The sequence below is a fragment of the Salmo salar genome, chromosome ssa05, assembly GCF_905237065.1.
Source record: "Salmo salar chromosome ssa05, Ssal_v3.1, whole genome shotgun sequence".
NCBI classification, from domain to species: Eukaryota; Metazoa; Chordata; class Actinopteri; order Salmoniformes; family Salmonidae; genus Salmo; species Salmo salar.
Window position 1 is genome coordinate 34,736,210 of NC_059446.1, and position 18,140 is coordinate 34,754,349.

At 45.5% G+C, this 18,140-nt stretch overlaps 1 protein-coding gene, 1 non-coding gene and 1 pseudogene across 3 annotated transcripts; 1 reads left to right on the forward strand and 2 right to left on the reverse strand.

Annotated features, from left to right (window-relative positions):
• Window positions 1-4,577: 4,577 nt before the first annotated feature.
• On the reverse strand, window positions 4,578-4,649 carry trnaa-ugc (transfer RNA alanine (anticodon UGC)). Its single transcript has one exon. It is a non-coding gene; the product is annotated as a tRNA-Ala (tRNA).
• A 140-nt stretch (window positions 4,650-4,789) lies between these two features.
• LOC106604698 (histidine--tRNA ligase, cytoplasmic-like) lies at window positions 4,790-10,210 on the forward strand (annotated as a pseudogene).
• On the reverse strand, window positions 10,209-13,848 carry dnd1 (DND microRNA-mediated repression inhibitor 1). Of its 2 annotated transcripts, none has more exons than XM_014199425.2 (5): window positions 13,464-13,848; window positions 12,831-12,939; window positions 11,306-11,631; window positions 11,031-11,163; window positions 10,209-10,896 (listed from the first exon to the last, which is right to left on the reverse strand). In XM_014199425.2, the coding sequence occupies exons 1-5, from the start codon at window positions 13,482-13,484 to the stop codon at window positions 10,382-10,384; spliced, it is 1,104 nt and encodes a 367-aa protein (XP_014054900.1). In that variant the 5' UTR covers window positions 13,485-13,848; the 3' UTR covers window positions 10,209-10,381.
• Window positions 13,849-18,140: the final 4,292 nt, after the last annotated feature.

The window sequence follows — 18,140 nt, forward strand, 5'->3', positions numbered from 1 at the left end:
AAAAATTAAAGACAAAGATTTGAACAGATCTAGCTCTCTATTTCGCTCGTTGGCTCTCTGTCTCTCTATTTCTCTCTCACTCACTCTCTCTTGCCCTCTACAGGGGTATTATTGAAGCCAACTGACCTCCTTCTGGAAATAATACTGATTAAGACAGACAATTCCAAAGACAATCACCAAACAGTAAGAGAGAAATAATATATACCAGACGCTTTTATCCAAAGCGACTTACAGTCATGCATGCACGCATATGGGTGTTCCAGGAATCAAACCCACTACCGTGGCATTACAAGCACCATGCTCTACCAACTGAGCTACAAAGTAGACGAAAGTAAGCAAATCTAAGTGACAATGCAGGAGAGGACGGCTAGAGAACAGAGTACTTTTCCAGATGCACCAGTAGAGATGCACCGTCTCTCTCTTTCTCATTCATTCTCTCTATCTCATGGGAAAAGGTATGATGGAAAAAACATGCATAGATAGGACTTCCTTTTTTTTACAAGGAAACTTGATCCCCCTGATTTTTTACCATAACCTGTCAAAGCAGAGACAAAAAGGGATAAAATGCAGATCGAACAGCAAAATTATCACCACCACTCTTTGTTTAAACCCCTCATTCTGAACCTCAACCACTCAACACAACATCCCCAACGTCACCCCATTAGTCTGTGGTTTAACTCCACTGACAATATTCAAATTCCTTTAATCTATAGAGTTGGCTGCCAAACTAAAAAAATATAGTAAAATAGTTCACCCTGCTGTCTTGACAACGGGGCCGACCATAGGTGTATGTGGTGGTTGGGCGGGGTCAAAGGTGATGTGCTGAAGGGGGAGATGGTCAATTCATGGAGGCTGTATTTTTGGACCCCTGAAACAGGCAAGGGGGTATAAGGTTTAATGTGTGAATGGGGTTGTGTGTCTGGCAGTCTGCGAATGCCCCAATTGTGGGGCTGAACTTGTGGCTCCCTAGGCAACTGAGACACTTTTTGGGCACTCAGCATTGCATGTAGTTTTTGTTTTTCACTCAACATGTAGCATACCTCACAACTGACATCTTTCAGATGTCCTGGTTTTTTACACTATCGAACATGGAGGATACATGAGTTCAGATCAAATTGTATTTGTCACATGCGCCGAATACAACAGGTGTAGAAGGCCTTACAGTGAAATGCTTATTTACAAGCCCTTAACCAACAATGCTTTACAAAAATAAAAATAAGTGTTAAGTAAAAAATAGATGAGTAGAAAATAGAAAATAAAAGTAACAAATAATTAAACAGCAGCAGAAAAATAACAAGCGAAGCTATATACATGCGGTACTGGTACAGAGCCAAGGTGCGGGGGCACCGGTTAGTCGAGGTAATTGAGGTAATATGTACATGTAGGTAGAGTTAAAGTGACTATGTATAGATTATAAACAGAGAGTAGCAGCAGCGTAAAAGAGGGGTCTGGGTAGCCCTTTGATTAGTTGTTCAGGAGTCTTATGGCTTGGGGTAGAAGCTATTAAGAAGCCTTTTGGACCTCGACTTAGCGCTCCGGTACCGCTTGCCGTGCGGTACCAGAGAGAACAGTCTATGACTAGGGTGGCTGGAGTCTTTGACAATTTCTAGGGCCTTCCTCTAACACCGCCTGATATAGAGGTCCTGGATGGCAGGAAGCTTGGCCCCAGTGATGTACTGGGCCATACGCACTACCCTCTGTAGTGCCTTGCAGTCAGAGGATGAGCAGTTGCCATACCATGATGCAACCAGTCAGGATGCTCTCAATGGTGCAGCTGTAGAACCTTTTGAGGATCTGAGGACCCATGCCAAATCTTTTCAGTCACCTGAGGGGGAATAGGCTTTGTCGTGCCCTCTTCACGACTGTCTTAGTGTGTTTGGACCATGATATTTTGTTGGTGATGTGGACACCAAGGAACTTGAAGCTCTCAACCTGTTCCACTACAGCCCCGTCGATGAGAATGGGGGCGTGCTCGGTCCTCCTTTTCCTGTAGTCCACAATAATGACCTCCTCCCTATAGGCTGTTTCATCGTTGTCGGTGATCAGACCTACCACTGTTGTATCATTGGCAAACTTGATGATGGTGTTGGAGTCGTGCCTAGCCATGCAGTCTGAGTGAACAGGGAGTACAGGAGGGGACTGAGCATGCACCCCTGAGGGGCCCCTGTGTTGAGGATCAGCGTGGCGGATGTGTTGTTCCCTACCCTTACCACCTGGGGGTGGCCCATCAGGAAGTCCAGGATCCACTTGCAGAGGGAGGTGTTTAGTCTCAGGGTCCTTAACTTAGTGATTATCTTTGAGGGCACTATGGTGTTGAACGCTGAGCTGTAGTCAATGAATATCATTCTCAAATAGGCGTTCCTTTTGTCCAGGTGGGAAAGGGCAGTGTTGAGTGCAATAGAGATTGCATCATCTGTGGATCTGTTGGGGCTGTATGCAAATTGGAGTGAGTCTAGGGTTTCTGTTGATGTGAGCCATGACCAGCCTTTCAAAGCACTTCATGTTGGTATTACAGACTACAGCCAGGGACAGGTTGAAAATGTCAGTGAAGACACTTGCCAGTTGGTCAGGGCATGCTCAGAGTACACGTCCTGGTAATCCGTCTGGCCCTGCGGCCTTGTGAATGTTGACCTGCTTAAAGGTCTTACTCACATCGGCTACGGAGAGCGTGATCACACAGTCGTCCGGAACAGCTGGTCCTCTCATGCATGTTTCAGTGTTACTTGCCTCGAAGCAAGCATAGAAGTAATGGAGCGTTTTTTCTGTTTGCTAATGGCCAGTTGGTCAGGGCATGCTCAGAGTACACGTCCTGGTATACAGCTCATTGAGTGCAGTCTTAGTGCCAGCATTGGTCTGTGGTGGTATATAGACAGCTATGAAAAATATAGATGTAAACTCTCTTGGTAAATACTGTGTTCTACAGCTTATCATGAGATACTCTACCTCAGGCGAGCAAAACCTGGAGACTTCCTTGGATTTCGTGCAACAGCTGTTGTTTACAAATATACATAGGCCCTCCGCCCCTTGTCTTACCAGAGATCACTGTTCTATCCTGCCAAAAAAGCTTAAACCCGCCAGCTGTATGTTAATCATGTCGTCGTTCAGCCACGACTCAGTGAAACATAAGATATTACAGTTTTTAATGTCCCGTTGGTAGGATAAACGTGCTCGTAGTTCGTCTATTTTTTTATTGATTGATTGTATGTTGGCTAATTGGACCGATGGTAAAGGTAGATTACCCTCTCGGCGACGAATCCTTGCAAGGCACCCGGACCGTCGTCCACGATATCTCCATCTTTTCCTCCTACGAATAACGGGGATGTGGGCCTTGTCGGGTGTCTGGAGTAAATCCCTCCCGTCCGACTCGTTGAAGAAGAAGAATTCCTCCAGTACGGGGTGAGTAATCGCTGCCCTGATATCAAGAAGCTGTTTTCGGTCATAAGACACGGTGGTAGAAACATTATGTACAAAATAACTTACAAATAACGTGAACAATAGCACAATTGGTTATGGGATCGTAAAAAAACGGCGGCCATCTCCTTCGGTGCCATTATGACAAAACATTTTTTAATAATAATAATCTTAATTAAAAAAATTAAAGATCTCACTGCGCTAATTGTAACATGCTGTCACATACCTATAGTTCTAGAAGGTGTTCATTGCATGATGCCAGTATGCTCAAATGACAAGAACAGGGTTGGGAAGGTTGTTGAAATCACCAGATCATCAACTGACACAATCTGATTGATTTCATTTTTCACTGTAGAGGCTCTTTAATTAAATTAAAGTAAAACTAGTATGGTACACTGGCAAACAGTCTGGAAACTCAGTGCTGAAAAAGACTGATATCATGTCTAGGACAACTGGCATTAGACTTACAGTAACTGGCATCAAGTGAGGCCAACTCCATATTTAACTTGGAGGACAATACAGATTCATACTGTGACTATGCAGGTCCTGCAGTTAGCTGGGTACTGCAGGTCACAATGTGACTACTGTGCCTCCAACATTCCCCTGTTAACTCAATGTCTAAAGGGAGCATAAACATTAGATGTTGCACAGACACCACTGCCAGAGTTGAGAAGTGTGTGTGTGTGGCTAAAATAGGGTATTATATTGCTGACAATCTACACATTACAAGTGTAACCTAAGCAGACTTGTTCATGCCTTCAGAGAGACATTCTAAATAATAAAATATATCAAGTTTCACACCAAAACACTGATGTTTGTTTACAAAACATTCTCAGTGAGCACATGCAGAAAGCTGAGACTAGACAACTCAACATCAGACTGTCTGTTGGCATTTGTTCATAAGAATAAGTGCAGCACAAATCCTTGACTATCACATAATAAAATGGTCGTGACAATGTTACAAAATAAAATCCAATTAAAGTTGATTGGTCATATGCACAGGATACAGTGTAAACGGTGCAATTAAATTCAACAGCTTAATGTAAAAAACCAACAGTAAGCAAACTACAAATTTCTTCATATATCCGGGTATATGGTGCATTATAGTCAACTTCATCCGCTAAATACAATTTTAACACCAGAAAACAGATCTTTGTCAAAAGGTGTGGAGATGCCGGGGATTGAACCCGGGGCCTCATACATGCAAAGCATGCGCTCTACCACTGAGCTACATCCCCTACATATAGTCTCAGTGAAAAACACACTAGTTATACTGTATAATATCTGAGCGTTATAGTTCAGTACAAAATAAAGTTAATAGTCAGTGTAGGAAGTATGAAACTCCTTGCACCTTTTTATTGCGCGTGCCTTCGTTTCATTCCATGTCTTTCTGCTAAAACATGGTTGTTATAATGTATCTGGTATGTACTACTTACTAGCGCTAAATTGCTACATTGTTTCATCACGCTCTGACAAACGCCGTCTTGAATATACTGCGACTGTGTGGTACGTGTAGGTAGATCATCGGATCTCAGTTTCGGTCTTCGATGAAGAGTTAGCAGCAGTAGCACATACATATCTCTTCTAGTTACGTTGACATTAGATACAACACCATGGCCGATAAAGCGTAGATACAAGGTGCAATTAAAACACAAGGAGAAGTCGTGCGGAACCTAAAGACAGAGAAAGCAAGCAAAGAGCAGGTCAGTATTCACGACGTTCAGTTTTATTGACAATTGGTGGAAACATAGACTCTCGTGCCATATGCGATAAACTAGCGGTAGCAGTGCCACAACACCGGCTTCGACGGTTCTCTATCAGATGAATGAATCGCAAAATAGCTAGCTAGCGTTAGCTCAATCAGAATTGGCATTCATGTCATGGCCATTGCGAAGTAAATAATGAATTATATTCTGAAGCACGTGGCTAAGGTAGCTAATAATAGTGACCCAAATTATTCAGCAAAAAATAGCTGTCAGGCATCACAGCTGATGATGCAATCTCCCTGTTATTTGGCATAATTAGCAAGATAGCTGTCATAACATGCGCAATTGTTAGTGGGCTGGTCAATCGTTGTACATTTGTTTTCCAGCCTGTTTGAATACATAGTTCCTTTCAATGGCAGAATGTTGAGATTATTGCACTGAGTCTGTCTCCACCTTTAGTCTCTCTATCCTCAACTGTATAGTTCTCTCTACCTCTCCCTAACCGTTTCTCTCTGCCTCTTTCTCTGTGTTTCTATATGTTTTTAATTTACCTGTGTCTGAATGCCAAAGGGCTGGAGCTCACTGACTTTTCAGACCTTCCTACATCACCAGGCCAGGGTCAGGTCGTGTTCAGTAGGTCACACAGTTTAATTATTTAGTTTTTATATCCTGATTTGTTCCTGGTGAACACGGCCCAGTGCTTGTCCGGTCCAGAGATAGGCCTAGTTCTGATTCCAGGGGTCAGTTAAGTCCTGCGCCCACCCATGTCTCTGGGCTGTGATAGGCCAGTTAGTTGGTTTGATTCTGGGCTGTGATTAGGCTTGTTGGTTTGATTGACCCCTGCCTCTCATGTTTTGTCATTTACATTTACATTTAAGTCATTTAGCAGACGCTCTTATCCAGAGCGACTTACAAATTGGTGCATTCACCTTATAATATCCAGTGGAACAACCACTTTACAATAGTGCATCTAAATATTTTAAGGGGGGGGGGGGGTTAGAAGGATTACTTTATCCTATCCCAGGTATTCCTGGGATAGGATAAAGTCCTCGCGTGTTGTGATGATGCGTCATGCCTGCCCTCCTCCCTAGTGATAGGGTTGCTCACCACTTTTCTCCTGTTCTTCCTGCTCGATGCCAACCACCCTGCTGGGGCCAAATCTACGTCCATCATCATCTACCTCCTCCACATGTCACTGCTTGGGATCCAAACACGTCCACTGGATATTCCTGGATAACCCTGCTTTTGAATTGGATAACCCCTCACCTGGCTTGGTAGACCTTTTTTTTCTATTGGACTGTACTGCTGATGTGATGCCGCACTCCTGAACGGCCATTTTTGGTTGTTGTTTTTTGGTTGCTTTTTCCTGCTGCGATGAATAGCCTGGGTATGGCATCCCTGCGTCTGTGTGCGGGGTTGGCGGGCCGTCGGTCTCGATTGTGTGTCCGCTCTCTACGCACCCTTTCTGGGATGACTGGGTCTCAGGTAAGACCCATATTCTGGAGGGTGGAATGGGGAGAATCGGTTCAAGGTCCTGGTGAACACTGATTTTTTTTAACCTTGTTTGTTTGTTTTCTTTCCTAGATCGATGAGGAAGTGGCCAAATTGTTAAAGCTGAAGGCTCAGATTGGAGGAGATGAAGGCAAACACCAATTCACGCTCAAGACTGCTAAGGTATAGACTGCCACCATGGAGAGTGCACCTCACAGGCAGTGGATGATCATTAAGAGAACTTGTTGTGTAATATGTTTACTACTTGTCTTTATTGAAAGTCCAAATCACTAGGTGATGTATTGCTTATGCACTCTTTTTCTCTCTCGCCCTCCCATCTCTTCATCTCCCTCTCTCTCTCAGGGCACCAGGGACTATAACCCTAAGCAGATGGCCATCAGAGAGAGAGTCTTCAACACCATCATTCGCTGTTTCAAACGCCACGGAGCCAAGACCATCAACACGCCCGTCTTTGAGCTGAAGGTGTGTGTGCGTGGCAAATACACACACAAAACACACCATTGACGAAGAATAGAAAGAGATGAACTAGCCCCTCGATTTGTAATACATAATATACTTAGGTTGACCATTTCCTCCCATCTGTGATTTTGTAGGAAACGTTGACGGGGAAAGTACGGGGAGGACTCTAAGCTCATCTACGACCTGAAGGACCAAGGAGGAGAGCTGCTGTCCCTTAGATATGATCTCACTGTATCCTTGTATTAGTCCTGATGCATACATTGTTAAGTGGGATAGCTTGCAGATTGGTAAATTAATTCCCCACATTTTTCATAGTCATGCCTCTAAAGCAAACCAGCTGTATATCCCTTTATGGGTTTTATCCACGTTGTGAGCCAATCAGGTGTCTACTAGTCCTTGACCCCGCCCCCTCCCAGGTGCCCTTCGCCCGTTACCTGGCCATGAACAAGATCACCAACATCAAGCGCTACCACGTCGCCAAGGTCTATCGCCGTGACAACCCTGCCATGACCCGCGGCCGCTACAGGGAGTTCTATCAGTGTGTAAGCATCCGAGCGATCAAGTTATTGGGTGAAACGCAAACCCTGGTGTTAGACTTTCAACTTTAACATTGGAATAGTTCTTGGTTTCTGCTACATCCAGGTGTTTGTGGAAACACATTACCCATTTTCTAGCTCTCTGTGTGCGTCTCTCCCCCTCCCAGGATTTTGACACTGCAGGCCAGTACGACCCCATGATCCCAGACGCTGAGTGCCTGAAGATTGTCCACGAGATCCTGAGTGAGCTGGAGCTGGGAGACTTCCGCATCAAGGTAGGTCAGAAACGCATCCACGGTCAAACATCTTGAGATGCAATCTGAAGCAAGGAACTCATGAAAGGTGTGTATTTGTGGACGTACTCTTCCTAACTCTCCTCCCCACCATAATATCCTATCTGTGCAGGTGAACGACAGACGTATTCTAGATGGGATGTTTGCAGTGTGTGGTGTTCCAGATGACAAGTTCCATACCATCTGCTCCACAGTGGACAAACTGGACAAGGTAAACCCACCGCACTCATCCCAACTCTTATGTGGTTAAGGAAATGGAATGCTTAAACAATAAACCTGAGCAATATTTTAATATGCAAAACAAGTTGATTAGGATAAAATGTTTCTTTATTCTCTCTCTAAAGATGTCATGGGAGGATGTAAAGAGATGGTGAATGAGAAGGGTCTGTCTGAGGAGGCAGCTGATCAGATTGGACAATATGTCAGTATGCAGGGTGAGGACAGATCACACACGCAGACTGACCTTTGACCTTTCCCCTGTCTGAACTTGTCTGGTTGGTGTGTGTGTTCCAGGGGGAATGGACCTAGCTGAGCGCCTGCTGCAGGACGCTAAGATGTCGCAGAGCAAGCAGGCGTGTGCCGGCCTCACTGACATGAAGCAGCTCTTCCAGGTCACGGACAAGGTGAGAGGTTGTCTGGTGACCAAGGTGATATATGACTGAGGTAATCTGTCCATCAACAGCTTACTCTGTAGAGGCATTTAGTTTAACATACATAGTTTTGGGGGTCAGCGGTTATACACATATGATCAGCTGAAATTAGCCGGAAAGGTTGCAGTCCTTTTGCCATATCATTAATCTCGTGTTCCTTCCTCCCGCCTCCTCCCAATCTGTCCTCTCTCTCCTCCCCCAGGTGGTGTTTGACCTAAGTCTGGCCCGTGGGTTGGTCTACTACACAGGAGTGATCTATGAGGCCATTCTGACTCAGACCGGCCCGGTCAATGTGGCGGCGACAAGGCAGAGGAGGGCGTGGGCAGTGTGGCGGGCGCTACGACAGCCTGGTGGGCATGTTTGACCCCAAGGGCAGGAAGGTGCCGTGTGTGGGGGGTCAGCATCGGCATCGAGAGGGTCTTCTCCATCATGGAGCAGAAGGCTGAGGTAAGGAAAGGGGACGGGGCATTATCAAACTGTCTGATATAAGTGCCTGAGAGAGCCTGTGTCTGACTGGTGTGTTGGGGTCTGGCCCCCCAGGCATTGGCGCAGAAGGTGTGCACCACAGAGACTCAGGTCATGGTGGCCTCGGCACAGAAGAACCTCCTAAATGAGACACTCAGACTGAACGCCGGGATCAAGGTGTGTGTTCGATCTAAGATTGATTACAGTGAGTGAGAGATGTGCGTGTAGTTAATTTCCACTGCTGAAAAGGCTGTGTGGGTAGTGGCTATTCGTAAGAGGAACCGTTTAATAGTACTGATATGACCGTGTGTGTTTAAGAAGAACCCCAAGCTGCTGAGCCAGCTGCAGCACTGTGAGGACTCTGGGATCCCCCTAGCGGCGATCCTGGGGGAGCAGGAGCTCAAGGACTGGGTGGTGAAACTCCGAACAGTCCACAGCCGAGAGTCACACACCAAACTCCCTCTGTCTGGTCTCCTTCACCATTAGCAGTTACCATACCTGTTATGCTACTTAAAGTCCCCAGGACATTCACAGTATTTGGCAAGACTGCCTTCTCTTCTTGTGCACCAGATGCATGGAATAGTCTACAATCCATATGTTAGTGCCACGGAATGAATGTAAAATATTGATGGGAGTGTAAATGCTTTTTTTTTTAGGCTAGATCATGTAATGTATTGATTGTTGCTGCCTTGGCCAGGTCTCCCTTGAAAAAGAGACACTGGGTCTCAAATGGGCTTTTCCTGGTTGAATAAAACACCACCCCTCAAACATGTTTCTCTCTGGTCTGGTTCTCAGGTTGACGAAAATGAGAGCAGAACTAGCAGAGGAAATCAAGAAAAGGACCTCAGACGTCTAAGTCATGCCTGACAACAGCACCCCGGCTCATCACCCGATAGACCCAGAAAGTTAACCACAGGCGAACAGGTCTCACCGCTGACCACCCAAAGCCCTCCACGTTCCACTCGTCCAGGCCTCTCTCATTAATGGTCTTAATAAAAAGGCAGTGGTTTCATGCCAACTACCCAGACACCTGCGTAGCCTCAAGGACAATGAACTTAAGACAATAGTATGACAGAGGCACTGTTGCCCACCAATAAACTGATTCATCTGATATTTGCTTGATTAACTTAGTTCAGTTGAGCATATTTCAAATGTATACCACACACCTGCTAGACATTTGACAAATCTCATTTTATTATAATGAGAAACAATTAAATGGTGCAGAAACATGCAAAAGTGGTTCAAAAAAAAAGTAAAATCATGCATCTACTTACTAAATATAAAAGAGTGCAAAACATTTAAGTATTTTCATAATTAAAACAAAGTAGGGGATCTGTGCTTCAACACCATCAGGCCCTGTACAGAGCGCTGAGGACCTGCTGGGCTGTAGCTCTGCGAGCCTCTTCCTGTATGGCTCCAGGGGTGGGGCCGGGCAGAGTCTGCACCATCCCAGTGAAGGGTGTGGCCAGCCCCGGCACATACACCCGGTAGCTGAAGCACAGGAACCCGTCAGGCCCCATGTGGCGGTACTGCAGGTCATAGAGGGGCTTCCCCTGCCCGTACACCTCACACACACCCTGGAGCAGGGCTGCTGCATCCACAGGAGGCACCATGGTCGCCCCCCTGGGGGATTCAGGAGCAGCGTGCACCATGGGAGAGGGCGCCCTCACAGCCCGGGAGAAGGCAGGGAGCTGACGCTGGGCGAGGTGCAGGGGAGGCCGGGGGCTGTCCAGGAGGGAGCAGCGAGGAGGTTTGGGAGGAGAGGAAGGAGGGGTTTTGGAGGGTCTGGGAGGCTCTTCGTGCTTGGGCCTAGAAGAGGACTGCCACTTCAAAGTGATGGCCAGCCCGAAGCGTTTTTTAAAGGCTGCAGAGAGGGGTGGAAAGGCAGACGGAAAACATTGAAGGTCAGATGGGAGCATTTCAAATGTAAGAGTTACTAACAGAAAGCTTTGTGTGCGCTGATCAGTACACTGAATCTCCATGAGAACCCTGGCCTACCTTCAATCAGCACCTTCTTGGCCATGGAAGCTGCATGGTGGGAGGCATAGACCACCACTGCAGACATCCCCTGTTCCCCAGGCCCTGCTCTCAGGGACACGCCCTCTACCCCCTCAGAGAAGTCCAGCAGCACCTGCAGGTGGGACACAAGAATTACACAGACCAAACGTCTAGAAAACTGTAAATTCAGCGATTTTTGTAATGTTCTGTTTCTACATGCATCATTCCCACCCCACAAGTCCCTCCACCTGAACCACCCACCCCACCCTCCTGACCTGCAGCAGTTGCTCCCTCCTTGTGCTGGTGGGCAGCTCCCCAAGACAGAGCTGACGTTTCTCCGTGCTGCGCCGTACACCGAGGCGTGCCCCTGACTCGAGGGCACGGCCATGCAACGAGCGGATGGCGGCAGCGGCCGAGGCAGGGCTGTCGTACTTGGCGTAGGCAAAGCCACGGTTCTGTCCGCTGAAGTTCATCATGAGGCGGAACTCCCAGAGAGGGCCCACGGCACGGAACAGCGGAATCAGCTGGTCCTCAAAGACATCCCGCGGGATCTGGCTGATGAACACCTCACAGCCCGGCCCAGGGGGGGCGCCAAGCCAGTCTAACCACCAGAGGGAGCAGTGGAGTCAGGAGTGGCTTCACTAGATTGGCTTTGACTTGCAAGTTATTTTCTCTCCCTAGCCTTTCCCCTAACTTTTTGATGTTTACAGATCTGAAGGGTATGGATAAGTATAAGCAGTGTAATGGTGGAACTTTTTCCACTTTACAGATCTGCAAACATCGGAGGTGCCCAGGGACTTACTCATTACGCGGATTCTGTTGCAAAACATTTCTTAAGTGGAGGCAAATGGAATGGTGAGGGACCTACCGGAATGTTCAATAGAAACTGTTTGCTTTAGTTTGCTTCTGGAACGGTTAAGTAATAAATACACCTCTGGTGAATTTGCCTTAATTCCAATTGGCTTGCCAGTCTGTTCACTGTAGATGAGTAAGTTCTCCATGTGTGAGCTGATCACTTCATCACCAACAGGTGTGTCGTTAGGGAGTGATTAGGTAAAATGGCTATTGCCATGCTATGTAGGACATGGAGTAGGCATATCATCTTAGAGATTTTGCCAATATTAATCCACAACGCTACAGTTCTTCTTACATTGAAGAATAGATACTTCCAGTGGTGGAAAAAAAGTATCCAATTGTCATACTTGATTAAAAGTAAAGATACTTTTACATGGGTCATTTTCTATTAAGGTAACCCAGTAAAATACTACCTGAGAAAGTCTAAAAGTATTTGGTTTAAATATACTAAAGTATCAAAAGTAAATGTAATTGGTAAAATATACTTAAGTATCAAATGTATAAATGTCAAATTCCTTATATTAAGCAAACCAGAGGCACAATTTTCATATTTTTTTGGATAGCCAGGGGCACACAAACATTATTTACATACAAGGCATTTGTGTTTAGTGAGTCCACCAGATCAGAGGAAGTAGAGATGACCAGGGATGTTCAATTAATAAGTGCATGAATTGGACCATGTTCCTTTCCTGCTAAGCATTATAAATGTAACGAGTACTTTTGGGTGTCAGGGAAAATGTATGGAGTAAGAAGTACATTATTTTCTTTAGGAATGTATTGAAGTAAAAGTTGTCAAATATATATAGTAAAGTACAGATACACCCAAAAATGACTTAAGTAATACTTTACGCCACTGGATACCCCAACAACAAACTGTCTGATACCTACCACTGAAAACATGAGCATTTGCAGCACCATAGGCCATTTGGTTCCAATCATACATACCATCAGGTGGACCTCCATATTTCCTCTGGCCATTGACCTGGGTCAGTTTGACGTCAGTCTCCTGCAGCCACATCTCCAGCGCCTTCAGTCGCTCCGGGTTCAACACCTGCTAGAACAGAAGGATTGAGACGTTTATCTTTTCAATCTACTCTATGAAGACATGTCGTTGTGAGACTATTAATCTGTCAATATATAGTCAAATTTTGAACATGTGCTTTCTTGTTATCCAACGGAGAGGCCTCTGCACTTGACATGTGGGTCTTGTAGATCAATACTAACCAATTAACTGTTTTTGCAAACCATCCTACTGAATCAAAGTTAACATTTTGCGACCTTTATAATACCCGAGAACGGCTCTTATTTACAACTAGAAACACTTCGGTTGATACTGACAAATAAGTAGGCTACGGGTGTTGAATTGTATGAGCAAATGTTTTCTCTGAAACAAGCAACATTTCGAGAACTTCACTTGCAAAAGGCATTAATTGCACACCATTGTCCAGTGTGTGCATCATATTACATGAAGGCCGCAACTAGTGAAATGCTTTAGAGACACGTCCATGGCAAGTTATCGGTGTCATGTTCATAAACAACGCTTTAAAACAAAAACGGTGTTATGCTATTTCAGTTTACCTGACTTGAACGCTCCTCCATTATCCTAGGTCTCGAAAAAGTAGCAACAATTACCGAAACTGATTTCTAGTCATTAGTGGTACCACGGTGAAATCCCGTGACCTTCGGTAAAAATCGATTGGATCACTGAGGAGGTTGGGGGCGTGTGCAAAGGTGGTTAAATTAGTCAGGTTTGAAGACCATGGTGATGGAAAGGCCATTTGAAGCAGTAAATGTTGAAAGTAATTTAGAGAAGAAGCCTCAAAGTATTTGAACGGCACCGGGTTTCGACAGGTGCATTTTCAACAGGTGCATCCTTCGCTATTCCTGAGCCGAATGAAACATTTAAACGAAACAACTACACGTTTCAAATGATGACTTTGGTTCCCTTACGGAGAGGGATGCAACTACACCTTTCTCTCACAAGATGTCAGCCTGGCCCGCGGTCTGCTGTATGTAGGCCTACGTATGTGTCATCGTAATGACCACGCTCTCAATAGGACCTTGTGAACTTCTCAGTACACACGAATTGACCACATCCTCAAACGGCCAGTCTTTCTGGATTGTACACAGGTTTTTTCTCTCTCCCTGCAGTGGTGTTGTGTTGGTAACTCATATGTAGGCCTATGGCATGTAATGGAGGTACATGAGGGGAGGGAGTATGGGGTTTTGTAGTATTTTGTAGAGTATGAGGCTGGATTGGACCATGGGGTTAGGCTTGCTTGACAGGGTTTGGTGTGGTTCTGCTTTGTAGTGTGATGTAGCCAGGTGTCACTGGGGCTGCTGTGTCTGTCTGCCATTAAAAGAGTGTTTCCTTATTGCTGCGAGCAACTCCCCGTCACACCAACTACACCTGCACATCAAGGTCTGCTCTCTCTCTGTAACATCCATTTTTAATTATTGGGTTCGGGGGTCTGTGTGTGTGCAGCGCCACGCCACAGACCGTCGGTAATTAGAGCCGTTCGTTTGAGGCTGAAAAAAGCGGGTTGTAAACATCCCCTCAACCTGCTTGCTCTGTGAGTTTCGGTGTGATAGCAGGGGCTGACTGGGTACAAAACAACGCAGTGGGGGTGGTGGGTGAACCGTGAATAGTGAATTGCTACTGTGGAGTATTTTGGCCATGTCTTTGAGGTGGTGCACTGCATTACACCCTCAGATGACTTTTATGGATTTTTGATCATGCCTTTTGGAGCAGCTTGTTCATTTCCCTATGCCAAAGGAAGGTGAGATGGAAATTTGGAGAAGAGGGAGAGTTTCCTGTTTCCTTCTCTTTGACTGTTCCCCGTAGACGGCTTTATCTGAAGTATCTCTATGAAACAAAGTGAATTACTGTATCTAGACTTCCAGATAAGAGCTCTGCTTCAGGCTAATGAGATTTACATCAAGGTCAATTTTTATTGACCATGTTTTCAGGACTTAATGCTGAGGTGGATATACAGTAGATTAATGTGTTTTCCACTTTGTGCTGGTTTGACGGTTCTCTCCCTTCTCTCTGCACCATCCTGTGTGTGTGTCTTACCATGAAAGGCTGTGGTAATTGACTGCAATATAAAGTGTTGACGTGTGCGACAAAGGAACACACCCACAGTACTCACAACAGCACAGGGCCATTTAGTGGTTACAGGGTGCTCTATCACGCATTGTTTGTCTATGCAAAACAAACTATATGATTTAGTTGTGTAAATTGTTACAGCACTGCAAGCACAACTGCTTCCTGTCACATTGGCCTTGGTTAGGAGACATGTACATGGCAGTAGCAGGGAGCCACAGGGGACTGTGCCCATTGAAAGTATGTTTTAGTACTGTGAAATTCATGGCAACTGTGTTGGTGAAGAAATCTAACGTCTTCTCAATAGAAAAAGCATTTAAAACTGAGTTGGCTTCTGCTATTTTATGCTGCTGCCTTTGGGTAATTTCCAGCTGTATGTCTTTCTTAGTTTTAAAAGCTGGCAGGTACATTTTGAAGTAGAGGCGAACTTTCCAGAATATCTTCTCCCGTAGTATTCAGAGTCAAATTAGTCACGGAGACTGTCACTCTTTTGCTAAGACATGTCAGCTGCATAGCGACAGCAGATTCTGAGCCGTAGGGCCTTGGCGTCACACACACACACACACACACACACACACACACACACACACACACACACACACACACACAGCTGTGTCCCCGCCTCTTTCACCTAAACATCAGGGGGAGGGAGTGATCTCTTTTCCCAGTCTAACCTGAGGGTGTGCCCCGGGCAGAGTCAATCTGTTCCCTGTCACCCTGCATCTCCTCAGCTCTGCTCAGCCGTTACACAACTCCCAACAAGTCTCCAAGACTTTGAAACAAACTTTTAAAGGTGCAATGTGCAGAAATTACTCTGCCATTTCCTGGTTGCTAAAATTCTAATATAGTTTGCCTCATTTCAGTTTGTGACAAAACAAGTAATGTCTAGATAGTCATTGTACCATCTAAACTGCTGTGAAATATCTTTTCAATAACCAAAAATGTTGTATTTTCAGCTGTTTGAAGCTGGTGCTGAAGGCGTTCAAGGCCTTTCTTACTCAGGACTTTGTTCATGTATTTTTAAGACTGATGTCGGAAGCAGTTATCAGCATATGTATCAGCATTTTATTTATGTGTTTGGGAATTGGTCTCGAAAAGAAAACTTTAGAGTTTTTATGCCACCTATGTATGCTCTGTACATAGGTGGCATAAAGTTTTCTTTAGAGTACTAGATTCAATGTGATATATATATATATATATATATATATATATATATATATAGCTCAAAAAAATAAAGGGAACACTAAAATAACACATCCTAGATCTGAATGAATGAAATAATCTTCTTAAATACTTTTTTCTTTACATAGTTGAATGTGCTGACAACAAAATCACACACAAATAATCAATGGAAATCCAATTTATCAACCCATGGAGGTCTGGATTTGGAGTCACACTCAAAATTAAATTGGAAAACCACATTACAGGCTTATCCAACTTTGATGTAATGTCCTTAAAACAAGTCAAAATGAGGCTCAGTAGTGTGTGTGGCCTCCACGTGCCTGTATGACCTCCCTACAACGCCTGGGCATGCTCCTGATGAGGTGGCAGATGGTCTCCTGAGGGATCTCCTCCCAGACCTGGACTAAAGCATCCGCCAACTCCTGGACAGTCTGTGGTGCAACGTGGCGTTGGTGGATGGAGCGAGACATGATGTCCCAGATGTGCTCAATTGGATTCAGGTCTGGGGAACGGGAGGGCCAGTCCATAGCATCAATACCTTCCTCTTGCAGGAACTGCTGACACTCCAGCCACATGACGTCTAGCATTGTCTTGCATTAGGAGGAACCCAGGGCCAACCGCACCAGCATATGGTCTCACAAGGGGTCTGAGGATCTCATCTCGGTACCTAATGGCAGTCAGGCTACCTCTGGCGAGCACATGGAGGGCTGTGCGGCCCCCCAAAGAAATGCCACCCCACACCATGACTGACCCACCGCCAAACCGGTCATGCTGGAGGATGTTGCAGGCAGCAGAACGTTCTCCACGGCGTCTCCAGACTCAGTCACGTCTGTCACGTGCTCAGTGTGAACCTGCTTTCATCTGTGAAGAGCACAGGGCGCCAGTGGCGAATTTGCCAATCTTGGTGTTCTCTGGCAAATGCCAAACGTCCTGCACGGTGTTGGGCTGTAAGCACAACCCCCACCTGTGGACGTCGGGCCCTCATACCACCCTCATGGAGTCTGTTTCTGACCGTTTGAGCTGACACATGCACATTTGTGGCCTGCTGGAGGTCATTTTGCAGGGCTCTGGCAGTGCTCCTCCTGTTCCTCCTTGCACAAAGGCGGAGGTAGCGGTCCTGTTGCTGGGTTGTTGCCCTCCTACGGCCTCCTCCACATCTCCTGATGTACTGGAATGTCTCCTGGTAGCGCCTCCATGCTCTGGACACTACGCTGACAGACACAGCAAACCTTCTTGCCACAGCTCGCATTGATGTGCCATCCTGGATGAACTGCACTACCTGAGCCACTTGTGTGGGTTGTAGAATCCGTCTCATGCTACCACTAGAGTGAAAGCACCGCCAGCATTCAAAAGTGACCAAAACATCAGCCAGGGAGCATAGGAACTGAGAAGTGGTCTGTGGTCACCACCTGCAGAACCACTCCTTTATTGGGGGTGTCTTGCTAATTGCCTATAATTTCCACCTGTTGTCTATTCCATTTGCACAACAGCATGTGACATTTATTGTCAATCAGTGTTGCTTCCTAAGTGGACAGTTTGATTTCACAGAAGTGTGATTGACTTGCAGTTACATTGTGTTGTTTAAGTGTTCCGTTTATTTTTTTGAGCAGTATATATATATATATATATATATATATATATATATATATACATACATACATACATACATACATACACATACACACACACACACACACACACACACACACACACACACAGTGTGCTGTCATGTTTTTTCGTGTGTGTGTGTGTGTGTGCGCGTCTCTCATTTGTGAAAGATCTTTATGGATTTGTGTTTGGGCACTGCTGATCAGTGGCAGACGGGCCTAATTCAGCCTGGTGCTATCATGTGTCATTGTTCCTTTGTGTGGCTGTTGGTACTGCAGCTAATTTCTACTGCTGTGTGTAGTCTAGTGTTTTGATCAAGTTTAGCTCTGGAGGCACATTTTCAAAGTGATGTGTTTGCT

Excerpts from the sequence above, each read along its gene's own strand:
- dnd1 (XM_014199425.2), bottom strand. The coding sequence starts at position 13,484 with ATGGAGGAGCGTTCAAGTCAG. Across the intron at positions 12,940-13,463 it reads TGGAGGAGCGTTCAAGTCAG|CAGGTGTTGAACCCGGAGCG; the intron begins GTAAACTGAAAT and ends CTTCTGTTCTAG. Across the intron at positions 11,164-11,305 it reads GGAGGGAGCAACTGCTGCAG|GTGCTGCTGGACTTCTCTGA; the intron begins GTCAGGAGGGTG and ends TCCCACCTGCAG.